At 36.6% G+C, this 13,757-nt stretch overlaps 1 protein-coding gene across 1 annotated transcript in view; it reads right to left on the reverse strand.

Moving 5' to 3' along the window:
• The window catches only part of KLHL1 (kelch like family member 1), a 182,629-nt gene that overhangs the window by 120,286 nt on the left and 48,586 nt on the right, over positions 1–13,757 (reverse strand). Inside the window, exon 2 of the mRNA XM_066545060.1 lies at positions 4,545–4,727. Within this exon, the coding sequence (XP_066401157.1) occupies positions 4,545–4,727 (183 nt within the window). The remainder of the gene's footprint in view (positions 1–4,544; positions 4,728–13,757) is intronic.

Here is a 13,757-nt window from a genome sequence, read left to right on the forward strand (position 1 = left end):
CACAGCATAGGAAGGACATCTACCTCTTAGAGAGAGTCACCAAAATACTGGTCACCAAAATGATTAGGGGGATGGAGCACCTCTCCCATAGGAAAAGACTGAGGGAATTTGGCTTTTTCAGCCTAGAAAAGAGAAGACTTAGGGATTACTTAATTGCTGCCTTCCAGTACCTGAAGGAGCCTTTAAAAAAAAATGGAGAGGGACTCTTCATATGGTAATATAGTGATAAGACAAGGGAGAATAGTTTCAAAGTAAAACAGTAGGTTCTTTCACCCTTCAAAGTCCATTTCAGTTACTGCACCTTTTTCCAGTCCATAAAGTAATAGCATTAGTATTCTGGTTTAATACAGTAATAAAATATCTCTAGCTAGAAAGGAGCCTTAAGGCTCCTAAAACAAAAATAAACCATGTGATTAAGCACATGATTAGATGCTCCTTGAACTCTTACCACTTCCCTGGGAAGACTGTTGGAGCAACTTACCATCCTTCTGCTGAAGAACCTTTCCCTAATATCCAATCTGAACTTCCCCTGACTTCATTCTATTTCCTTGGGTCCTGTCCCTGGTCACCAGACAGATGAGATCACCACCTCCCCCTCTGCCGCTCCTCTCAAGGAAGCTGTAGACTGTGATGAAGTCATCCCTCAGCCTTCTTTTCTGTAGGATGAACAAACCCAGTGACCTCAGCTGCTCTCCTTTTCCATTTTTCCTTCAAAACCTTTCACCACCTTGGATGCCCTCCTCTGGACATGCTCCAACAGTGTCATGTCCTTATATTGTGGCTCCCAGAAATGCACACAATACTCAAGGTGAGGCTGTACCAGCACAGAGCAGAGAGAGGCAATCACCCCTTGATGGGCTAGTGATGTTGTGCCTGATGCTTCCCAGGGCATGGTGGGCCCTTTGCTGCCAGGGCACTGCTGACTCCCATTTAACTTGCCAGCAACCCAAACCCTCGTATCAAGATTATCAATCAAGGTTAAAATTAAAAGCTCATCTAAATTGCCTTGCTGCTCCTCTGATAGCAGGAATTTTTGCTGTTGTTGCTCTTTCCCAACCATATTACTTGAATTAATTGTTTTTAAACTCACATACTATGGGTTGTGTTAAACAACTCTGTCCAGATGAGTTCAGATGATATGGGAAGTTCCTCAAACCTTACAGACATCTGGGAATAACATAGAATGGCTGTACTGCTTTTAATCAATGTTTTCCATGTGGATCTGTTACTGACTAGTGACAGAAAACTGGTGTTCAGAATATAATGTGCATCTTCAGACTAATGTGCATTTTTCTTCTTTTACTCCCTGCTTCTAGACTTTCCTTCCTTCTCTGCCTGGTTCTCCTTTCTTTTCTGCCTGGTTCTTTATTCTTTCATCTTGCTTTCAGCTAAACTTTCTCCATTAATTTTTTCCTCATTTTACTACTACTGTTTTTTTTAACTTTGTCCCTCTGTAGTAGCACTCAAAAGGCATTGAAAAAAGTTGTTACCACCCAGAGCACGGAAACAGACAATGCTAACTGCATTTTGTTGAAGAAGTTTTATTAAATTTATCTTCACATGTCATTCAAATACTAGTAGAAAGATTTGAGTAACCTTACTAAAGTATTTGTTTCATATGTTATTGGTAATTTTCCAAGAGTTCTGTACTACCTTTTCTGCTATGGTGGGAGTCCCCCATGATCCTTTTCTTGAGTATTGGAAAGAAAAAAAAAAGTCTGATATTAAGAGACAACAGAAGATAAAAACTTGTATTTCTCATTATACACTCAAATATACCTGACTATAACAACAACAAAAGTAGATTTCTTGGTTTCTCAACAAGTGCAGTGGAAGTCAGAACTGTAAGCTGAGGGTGTAACTCCCCTTCTACATCTTCTTTGCATTTTCCAGTTTTATTGAATTTTCTGTTTTATTGAATAGAGTCTCTGTTATATGGGAGTGTTTTAATTGTATAGGAGTAGGTGAATTTTAGCCTTATATAATATTTGTTCTTTTTTTTTTCCCTTCAGCATAGAGTTCCTATCTTGTTTTGTGCAGCATTACTAATCAAAATGTCTTAAACTACAGTCTGAGTTTAGAGATGCTCTAACATTTCTGCAGTCCTAGATGGAAGTTTTAATGAACTCTCCAGCACAAATATTAAGGTTCATCTATCATTTGTAGAGACTTTAGCTCTTCTCTTCACAGGATTTTTGATGTTTCTTCAGCAGCTGTAGAATACAGCATTTCAAACACAGTTATTTAAAACCAGTGCAATTCATGTAAATTCCCTTCACTCAAAACAACCAAATCATTGATGGCAAACACATACTCTTAATTTTATGTTGACCCATGTGATTATTGCTTGATTAACAATTTTCATTCACTCTGATAATGCCACTATAGTTCTGAACAATATTTACTTCCGAAATGCACAACAGAAGTTCATGGAAAATGAAAGCAGAGATGAATGATGTGGGAGAAATATAGAAACATTGTGTCAATGTAAAAAAATGGAATTAGAGAGGTCCAAAGATCAGGCGGAGATGAAGACAGCAAAGGATTTGATAGTAAAGAAGGGTTTCTGTAAATACCTTGGAAGCAAATGCAAAACTTCTGAAAGATTTTGTGTGCTGCTCAAAAAAGCTTCATTTGGCACAGTCTTTTTTTTTTTATTTATTATGTTGTGTTTTGAGGACAAGTTTAAAGTACTCTTCCAGTACTTCAAATACTGGAGGAAGCTCTACAATATTACTGAAGGACCACTCTCTCCTATCTGTAATGGATCATGATAATTGCAGGAGGTTTCTAAGGACTGGAAAAGTCAATTTCCATGTAAATCCCTAAGAAGAAGGATGTAGGTACCTATAGACTTGTTCACCTCACCAAGATCATGGAGCAAGTTTGCCTGGATGACACATCCTGCACCACAAAAATCAGGGAGGATAATAAAAACTGGAGCAGGCTAACAAGAGAGGAACGTCCAGAAGAGATGATAATTAAAAATTAACTGTGTATGACCTCAATGGTCTAACCTTGCAGTTGACCCTGCTTTGAGCAGGGAAAGTCAAATCTGTAATTTCTAGGATTGTAATGACTACAGTAGAAGAAATAGCTCACTGTGCTTGTCCAGACACACCTGTCTAAACAAACATAGAATAAACACTATCAAAACTTTTCCAGTTATTTGAGATTTGGAATTTTGACTGCAGACCACAGACAAGTAGAAAATCACATGTAAAGGTGTCCAAAGGTTTATTAGAAAATCTAAATAGGTTATGGGTATTATTTAATGGTTAATCTTATTAGGGAATGTTTTCAGCTCAGGATTTATAAACACGGTAGAATTGAAATGACAAATGTGAAATTAAATTTACTACTAAAAGGTATGCATCCAAACATGAACAGCTGTATTAAAAATAATAGGGGAAATGAAAGAAACTAATTAACAAAACCCTATTATTTAAATATATGAATGAAGTTTCTGTCTGATTTTACTTAGCATTTGAAAAATAACTTTGGCTCTGCAGTCTTGTATATTGCATGTTTTTTTTTCTTTTACTTACTGTTGTAGGAGTTGGAATATAGACTATTCAGCTTCTTTGTTTAACAGGAATAGTCTCTGTGTCCATATTCACTCAGGGCAAAAGGAACTTTGTAAGGTCCAAGTTGCTAAGATGCCCGTATTCTTCTGCACCAGGAAGTTAATTTCTGAGTTCAGAAATGCACTGGCTGTTTTCATCACTTCCTGCTGGGGAACCATAATCCTGCTCTGAATTTAGTATCTCACCAGAGAAATCAGGACACAAGCAGGAAATAGATTACCCTTGGTTTGCAGCCTTATGCAGAGTTCAGATGCAAAAATACTTGCTCACCTGTAAATTCTGAATTATCTGTATTTTAATCTAAACTCTAGGACCATATTTTTATTTTTATGCATTAAATGAAAACCTATTTCTGAGACCAAAAATCTCAATGAAGAATAACTATTTTAAGTTTAATTTTTATCTGAAACCAAGTTTCATAAATACTAGCTGCTTTAATACCAGATAATCTTACAGAATTTTAGAAATTAGAGTGTTCAATAATTTTTATCCCAATAATTATAAGTGAATAATTATTTTTTAGTTCATTGAAAGGCACAGTTCATAGCAAGAAAGTATTCAGTATTCTACTATAAGTGTCTGAGAGACTCTGTACAATAGACTTATCACAGGATCAGGATCTTAAACTAGAAATGATGCTGTTCAGTGTAGCTGTACAACACCCCATTTCAGAAATTCACATTCTCTCCACATAAGAATAGCATCACAGCAGGGAGAATTGTTAGTCATACTCACCATCAGTTTGCTAGTTGAGTGCTACTTGAACTTTTGAAAGCTGTACAAAAAACCCTTACCTTCAAAGGCCCAACCTTCAAACCCACCTTTTCCAGTCACTTACACTTTTGTTTAAAGAAAGAGGAAATAATCATAAGGGGCAATAGGAAAAACTGTTCTAAGAAATACACATACCTAAAACATTAACTTTTGTAATTTCAATGCTTTATACCTATCTCCTACCTGTGTGCAGGTATCTTGCGATCCCCAGCAATCAGGATAACATCACAGAGCTGCTGCTGCTTCAAGTAGCTCTCCATTTTTCTGAAGGTTTGCTCTGCGTGGTGAACAGCCTGGTAGAATTCCTCAGAGCTACAGGAATCCATGTCACAGTGGGGTGGCAAGGGGTGGCTGGCTCCTGACAGTCTGTAAACAACAAGAAAAGCTCCAGATTGGTAAGATGTGACCAAGTGTTGACTCCATCACAGCTTCTAGAATCTGACACATGTAAATCAATGCATCCTTCGCCTGTACTCATCACTGGAAGTACAAGATAGAAAAATCTTATTGCATTGGGAGAGAAATGGAAAAAGCAATCCTTTCCACTGGCTGTGTGCACCTACTCTAGTTCACTTTCTCAAATTCACATTTATTTTTCTTTCCCAAGGGGAGCAAAATGAAACTCCAATTGACTTAATTTCTAATGAATCCTGATAATTTTCACAATGAAAAATTACATACCTAATTTTAATCCAAAATATTTATTCATTAAACTGAATTTAGCCTGCAAAGATAATGGTGTCTATATTGAAAAGGGGGAAAAAACAACAAAGAAAATTAAACAGGAGAAAAATATTTTGTTTTCTTTTTCACTCTATAGCCCATCTATTCCTAATTTGAAGTTATTCAGTTCAGTGTTGCAGTGGAAAATCAAAGTGTAAGGAAGCACTAGTCCTTGAAGAAACTAGGAAACTATGCTAGAATTTCTCAATGGTTCTCAATATAGATGATACCCTCTTCTTTTACAAATATGTTATGAGATCGAGTCAATTGAAAGCCTTAAGATTATATGTATGACTTGTAGTGCTGTAAATGAAGGATTTCACAGATGAAGCTAATTTTTTATTCTTCAATAGATATATACAAAAGATTTACATAATCAATAGAAAAGCAATAAACAACTTATCTTAGTCCAGCATATGAAACAATATTATAAATTAATTCAAAACAATCTCATTTTATATATTCTATTGAAATAGAAATATAAAAGAACACATAAAAACATTTTTTATTTACAACAATAACACAACAGTTTCCTTATTCAAGGTTTGAATTCAGTAGGTATAACATTAAAAACATATATTGAAAGATGTGTAAGAAAATGCAGTCTACATTCCTGGTGCTGGGAAAAAATTTGAAAAGTGCATAAAAATAATAATTCTTAAAGATCAGAATGAACTGCAGTTATAAAATATAAATAATAAAAACCCCTAAATTCTTGAGACATGCTAGTGATTTGCTTCTGAATTATGTTTTGTACAAAAGTGTTCCACATAGTCTCCTACAGTCACTGTACAGGGCTCAGCAGGTTTAAGGAGGAAGGGCTGGTCCATCTTTCTGTCATAGGAATCACTAGGCTTCACAGCACTCCTTTAAAATAGCTGGAATTCTGCATAATTGAAGGTGACATGGAGGTAATTTCCCAGGGAACCAACACAGCTTCTTCTGTATCTCACTCCCCCACCACCTATTCTGTGCCACATACAGGTACTAACTTAACAGAATCAGTTATGATTTAAAATTAAGTACAGTGAAGTTTACTTATTTTAAATGAATTTTAAGTTAATTCACTTTTGTAACATTAAGTTGGATAGCAAAAAATTTTCAGTTGGTTTAAATTAATTAATATTTTTATTTTTATGCTGCAAAGGTTTAATATGCCTGAGCCTGTATATAGGAAATTGAACTGGCAAAATGTTATTAAATGTGATTCTTCAATAGAAAAAGTTACAAAATGGTGATTTAGAAAGAAACATTTGCTTAATTCTTTTACAGGTCATATTGTTATACTGCCAAGTACTGAATGCCAGATATTTCCTCCTGGATAAAACAAACATTCATTCTGTGAGTGACAAAATTTGCATATGCATTCCTATCTTATCTGCATCCCAACCATGTTGATCAGAAATCCAAATTTATTTTCACATCTTTGGTTGATCAACTGATGCTTTCCCACAAAACTCTACTGACAGACCTAAGCTCATTAGAATGGGCAGTGGGCAGATATCTCAGCTTTTTTTTCTTTTTATTTTCCATTTTGCATTTGTAGCCATACACAGATTTCTTTAGTTGTATTGCCCGAGAACTAGAATGTCATGTAATTTATAATAAATAAATTAATGCCTAATAAATGACATTGATAGGTTTAACAAACATGTTCCTTCCTCTCCTCTAGGGAATTTAGAAGTGACAACAGCAGTTCTGAGAAAGGAAAGTAACAGGAATGAGCAGATCTTAATGGGTTCATACTGTTTGTTAGTTCAGGAGGTAGGTCTAGGTCAGCTTAAATTTGAACAGATAGGATACTAGTCCTGAATCTTTTTGGCTATTCAAAATGCTGTCTTTTCCAGGTCAGAAGAAGAGAACTATCCTGATTGAATTTATGCTGGTCCTGTGAAGTAAGATTGCACTGTAATAAGCTTAGTCTATCTTGCTCTTGAATTGCTAGGCAGTGTTTGCCACAAATTTTGCTCTTTCCTGCTAGCCATTTATAAGCAACACTTTCTACCCATTAACTCAGTGTATCTGTCACTTAGCAAGTCAATAAATGACTGCTCAAAAGCAAGCCATCAACAACCAAAGCATATTTTAAATATTATCAGGAAAAATAGCAAGCAATAAGCTCGGTAGAAGACAATAAGTTAACTTTTATTTATTTTCTAAGAAAGCCCAGATAAAAAGCCTGCTACTTATCCTATTCAGGAGCTATCTCTGTTTCCTTATAAATGCTCTGTCTGCATAATCAATGCTTTAAATTCAGATAACAACTTGTTAAAGTAGGAATTAGTTAAAGTGAATATCATTTATAACCAATTACCAGTTTGTGAAAGGCCTATATAGGTGCTCAGGGCCAATTAGCAACATGACAATATGAAAATCACATTTTCTCTTTGCATGTATTGCTCTTGTTTAGGTGCAAGCAAATCAAACGACAAATGGAGTGAGAGGCTTTGTGATTGCATTCAGCAGCAACTCCAACACAAATTTGACTGAAAATTTCCTAAATCTTTCAAAACTCTTTTCAGCATTTGTGTACCTCAAAATCCTGTAATCAGTGAACTGGATAGACTCCAGGTGGACTTTTCAATAATCTTCCTCAGCTGGCAAGTGCAAAGCCTGAACTCAGTGTGTAAATTTCAAACATTTGGGAGTTGTCCAGCCTAAAACACTTTAAATGACTTAGTTAATAGCACAGAAATAAGGAAATCAAACCTTTCTCAAGATTACAGCAATGGTACTGAAGGGTGACTGCAGCATGAGAATACTAAAACATTCACAAAAATTATCAACATTGCAAATAACCAATAATCTTAAAAGTTGTTTTGTTTTTTTTTAATGAAATAGCAAACCAGAGTGCATATTGCATAATAATTAAAAAAAAAGGAAAAAATCCACCTTAGCAAATTTGTTCAGATTATTTTCAGTGCTAAGAACAGCATCCTGCTCTTAGAAGAGAAATGATTAAAGAGCCTGAAGGTGTAGAGAAAAATCCAATCTTTGAGCCATCACAGATATTAAAACAGTGTAAACAGAAATAAAAACTAGAGAATCAAAAACATCTGACTCCAAAATTTTCCTCTTTTACAAGAAAAAAAACACTGATTTGAAGAATGCAGAAATGAAAACCTTTAAGCTAAAGTAGTATTGTCAAGGATTTAAACAGAAAACGCCAGGGAAAAAGGAACTTCACACACAGATTTAGCTTCCTACAGCTTTCTTGTTAAGTTAGTAAAACCAGTAGTTAAACCATATACTGAACAAAAGAACAACAAGAAGTACTTTGAAATAATTAATTTACATGACTTGAAATTATTCCACTTTTCTCTGTGTAAACAGAGGCTTAGATTTAGAAATGTCTCCATTCTGGAAATTATATTCACAGAGGTGCAGAAAACAACAGATTCATATCACTGTGTATAGCAGAAAACTTTACCGAGTACTTAGGTATTTTAAATACTCAATTTGAATACTTTTTTTCTTCATTCCACTGAAGGCCCTGGCCCCAAATAAAGAACTCTTTAACCAGAAAATGTCATATAATTTCATCATTACTGCAATATTAAATCCTGTTGTATTTAACAGGTTTTTTTCAGTTTTCACTCATGCAGGATTGATCACACAAACTTATCCAGAACCTGTTCAATTTAATTTAGTTTCTATTATTGGGCACATATCCAAAATACATAGCCAAGAAACAAAATATATCCAGTTCTTCAGTGAAAGAAACATTGCTTTGCTATTTATAACTTGCATAGCCAGAAGTATTTCATATGTAAGAGTGAAAAAAAAAAAACTTCACACAATTGGTTCTCTAAAAATTACTTATTGAATGCTCAAAAATCAATAGCCTGTAGAATTGCACCATCTAAGATGGACTGTCAGAAGTCATGGCTCTCATTAGTGATCACTTGCGTAAAGGCAAGAGGGAGTTTCATAAGGACTTCAAGATTTCTTACTGCAACAGCAAGGCTAAAGTTTTGTTTGTGAACAAAAGCTATTCTTTTCATACTGCTACCAGGAATCATATCTGCAACTACAGGATCTGCCCAGAGCTTCAGCAGGTAGAAGTGCCAGATAAAAAAATAATCAGAATATCAAATAGGACTTTTTAATTTTGCCAGATTTGCTCAGAGATGTATTGGTCCAGTCTCAGAGATCCCTTTTCTATGTAAAAAAAAAATAAAATTAAAGAAGCCAGTGATTATTGTAAGCTCATTCTATAGATAAACCCACAATGTATACTCTACAATGGTATCTCCTCCTAAAAGCAATTTGTGAATCAAGATACTTGTAACTCATTTTTGAACGCCGTAAGGCAAAAGACAGTCATAGGACATCTGTGTGCCCAGCAAAAGTGCAGTTGAATCCCCTACTGTTCTGTATTTCCATATCTCTTAAGAGTATTACCAGACACAAGAAACAAAATACTAGCTACCAGTTTATTGCGCTGGACAAATTGTTTGAGGAGCTCTTCAGAAACATGGGAAGGACAATGAGAAGGGACTACTGTATCACATCAAACCACTTCTATGGAGAAGAAATAGTTCCCTTGTTTGGGAGCTGTATTGGATTTGTGTGGCCAGGCTTTATTAGTGTGGGTGGGGTACAGGGCTGGCTTCTGTTAGAAGCTGCTAGAATTTCTTCCATGCCCAGCAAAGCCAATTCCAGGCAACTTTAAGATGGATGTGCTGCTGGCCAAGGCCAGGCAAATCAGAAATAATATTAACACTTGCAGTCCGTGGAGAAGGAGGGGGAGAATGTGCTCCAGGCTCTGGAGCTGAGTCCCCTGCAGCCTGTGGTGCAGACCATGGTGAGGCAGCTGTGCCCCTGCAGCCCACGGAGGATCATGGGGATGCAGAGATCCATCTGCTGCCCATGGAGGAGCCCAACACCACAGCAGGTGGGCACATGAGAGGAGGCTGTGAACTTGTGGGAGCCCTGTGGCACTGGCAGGGATCTGCAGGCCTGTGGAGAGATGAGGCTATGCTGGAGCAGATTTTGTTTCATAGGATTTGTGACCTTCTGGGGGACCCACACTGGAGCAGCCCATGCCTGAAGGACTGCAGCTTGTGGAAGAGTGACCTGCTTGCAGCAGCTCTTGAAGAACCGCTGCCTGTAGGATGGACTTATGGTGGAGAATTTCATGGAGAACTCTCTCCAGGGAAAAGGAGTATCAGCTCAAAATACTCCCAGTTAGCTTTTTTCTTATCTATGATCCTTCACCACATAATGACATAACATAAGCTACAAGCATAGACTTCTCTATTGCCAGCGGTGATTAACCAACACATAAAACTTCCATAGCCTCCTGAAATAACAGGGTTTTTAGATTTCAGTTCTTTTTATAAAATGTCTTATTTTTGATTTTTTTATTGTAAAAATGAAATGTCAAATAAAATTAATTAATGAAAAATTACTAAAAAATAAATTGTTCTGAAAGCAATTACTTACAGAATTCAATAACAAATGCTTTAACTTCCCTCAGTCTTCCCCCATTTTTTCCAAATTTTATTATTTTCATTGATGAAATGAGTTTGTTCCATGTCCTATGCCCTAAGAACCACTTAAACTGTTAGGATGTTTGGTTCATTCTTAAAGTATTCAATTGATCCTTTCTGCATATTTTTTCATCTTTTATCCTCCACAGTCTTCTAAACAACTACTTCAAGCTTCCTATTTCCTCTCCTTTCTCCACAGTCCAGTGCCCAGTGTTAAAAATAGCATAAGCCCTTGCTCACCTCTACTAGTACTCCTACCAATATTCTGCTCTACTTTCTGTCAATATTACTTTCAGCATCTCTCTCCAATACTTACGGCTCCCAGCAATTTCAATTCCATGGATGAACAACTAAATGGGCTCAGTAGTCCAACACAGCTTAGACTGATATTCAAAATATGGAATTTCCAAATGAAGACTGAGAGTGAGCATCAACAATTATCAATAGAATGATTTCAAACTTTGAAAAAAATTAAAATATCATGATATAATACTTGCAGAAAAATTGAGTATATGTAAAATTTGAAGTTTGTTGGTTTGGTGGTTTTAAATTAAGTCAAAGGTTGGGGGGTTGGGATGATGGGGCCTTTTTCCTCAATAGATAGAAAAATGACACATTATAATGCTTTATTTGGCAAGGTTAAAAAAGTTTCATTTTGATATTGTTTTACATTACAACTATAAGTTGTCTTCAAAGACATATCAAAATACTTATCTCATAAGGATAGCTTTTATCAATTTTATTCACTTATGAATTTTCAGGAAGAAATAATACATAAAAGTACTCTGATATGGAAGTTTCCAACTGAAAATTTACAGCTCTGAGCTACCAATGGAGATATTTTCTTTCCAATTTATGTATTCTGAGAGGTAAAATGAAAGATAGCCCAGACAGAAATGGTGCCATTACTGAGAAAATATCCATTTTAGATAACCTTTCCAGTCAAAAAAATTACTAGCAACTGTTTTACTGAAGTTATGTAAAATTCCCCAAAGTATGCTTTTAGTAAAGAGTAAGTTTGTGGAACTGACTTAATTTAGTTCCACATATGATAATTTATTCAATTTGGTCTTTCAACATTACTTTTGTATTTTGGAAGAGGTTTTAGTTTGCTTTGTATATGTGTGTGTTTTTGTTTTGTTTTAATTCAGAATTTCAGATCTCATATTAACAGCATTTGAGACACCTAATTTATGACTCTAAAGATCACTCAAAAATCACAATCACAGGCAAAAACCAGTTAACTTGGTGAAATTAATTTAATTTACTAATAATCAGAACAGGGGGATAATGAGAAATAAAACATATCTTAAAACACCTTCTCCAATCACTCCCTTTTTCTGGGCTCAACTTTACTCACAATTTCTCTACCTTCTCCCCCTCAGAAGCACAGGGAAATGGGGAATGGGGGTTGTGGTAAGTTCATCACACTTTGCCACTCTTTCCTCCTCAGGGGAGGACTCCTTACACAGAATTCACAGAATCACTGGGTTGGAAGAGACCTTAAAGATCATCGAGTCCAACCCATGCCCCAACACCTCAACTAAACCATGGCACCGAGTCCAGTCTTTTTTTAAACACATCCAGGGATGGTGACTCCACCATCTTCCTGGGCAGACAACTCCAGAACTTTATCACCCTTTCTGTAAAAAACTTTTTCCCAACATCCAACCTATATGTCCCTTGACGCAGCTTGAGACTGTGTCTTCTCGTTCTGTCAATTGCTGCCCGGTGAAAGAGACCAACCCCCATCTGACTACAGCCACCTTTCAGGGAGCTGTAGAGAGTGATAAGGTCACACTCTTGCCCTGCTCCAGTGTGGGTCCCTTCCACAGGGTGCAGTCCTTCAAGAACTTTCAGCATGGGTCCCCCAGGGTCACAAGTCCTACCAGGAAATCTGCTCCAGTGTGGGTCCCTCTCTCTGTGGGTCCACAGGTCCTGCCAGGAGCCTGCTCCTGCACAGGCTTCCCATAGAGACAGTGTCCTTCAGGCATCCACCTGCTCTGGCCTGAGGTTCTCCACCAGCAGCAGGTGGATCTCTCCTGCATCATAAACCTCCATGGTCTGCACTACATGCTACAGGGGAATCCCAACTCCAGGGCCTGGAGCGCATCCTCCCACACCTGCACTAACCTTGGCATCTGCAGGGCTGTTTCTCTCACAGGTTCTCACTTTTTATTTTTTCCCTGAAAATCCAAAATATCTAAATCGTTACTAATAAATACAAATAAAAACTAAATTAAAGGTTTTTCTTTCCTGACTGACAGCAGAGTTGCCTGATAAGATCTAAGACATTGAATATTTTGCTCTGTTTTCTTTTGTTCTGCACAACATCCACCAATCAAAGGAATATTTCATTTTTTGAGTACTTTTTCAAATGTACTCATTGCTTCTTACAGTGTCTTTGAAACGTAACTAAGATCTCATAGTGTTTCTCTCACCATGCAAAAATACAACAATTTACTGTAGTGTAGCACAGCAGAAAATTCATACCTAAAATCATTCTCACCCTTTCTGAAACTCATTTCAACACAAAAATGATCATTTTATAAACTATTTCAAGTTCCAAGCACTTCTTAAAATCCAGAGAAAAGTGTTGAAGGAAAGCTGTTTTTTTACATTTCATCATACTGGTTGTGCCAGGCACCTGACAGCTATAGTAATAATGGTACCACTACAAACCTCTGTCACAAGTTAGCAGCCATCACACTTCCTTGACAAATCAGACTTTCTGCCCTCCACCCCATATCTTCAACCTATTCTGCCTCTAAATAGTCTTGCTATGCAACAGAAAAAGATGCTGGTTGGACTGCTCTCTCCCACACACAGCTAATGCGGCATTCACTGCTTTTTCAGCTTTGCATGCCCAAATAAAGGGAGCAGTTTGTTCCAGCTGTTCCTGGAAAACCAATCATTAACTCAAACAGAGTTCTCCTAGCTACACACAGCCACATTTTAATGACTGGGACACATACTGATATATTTTACACATTCACATTGCTGACAGATATTTCTATTATATTGGATCTTGCTGTATGAATTTATTTTTTGTATCATGGAGAATACAGGAAAAAAAAAGAGCCTACAAGTATAAAAGCCCTGCAAACAGATACCAGGTGCATATAAACCTACACTATTGAAAAGTTACAGGTCTGTACTACTAATGGGGACATTTCCT

This window comes from Molothrus aeneus, chromosome 2, assembly GCF_037042795.1.
Source record: "Molothrus aeneus isolate 106 chromosome 2, BPBGC_Maene_1.0, whole genome shotgun sequence".
In the NCBI taxonomy this organism is placed as follows: domain Eukaryota; kingdom Metazoa; phylum Chordata; class Aves; order Passeriformes; family Icteridae; genus Molothrus; species Molothrus aeneus.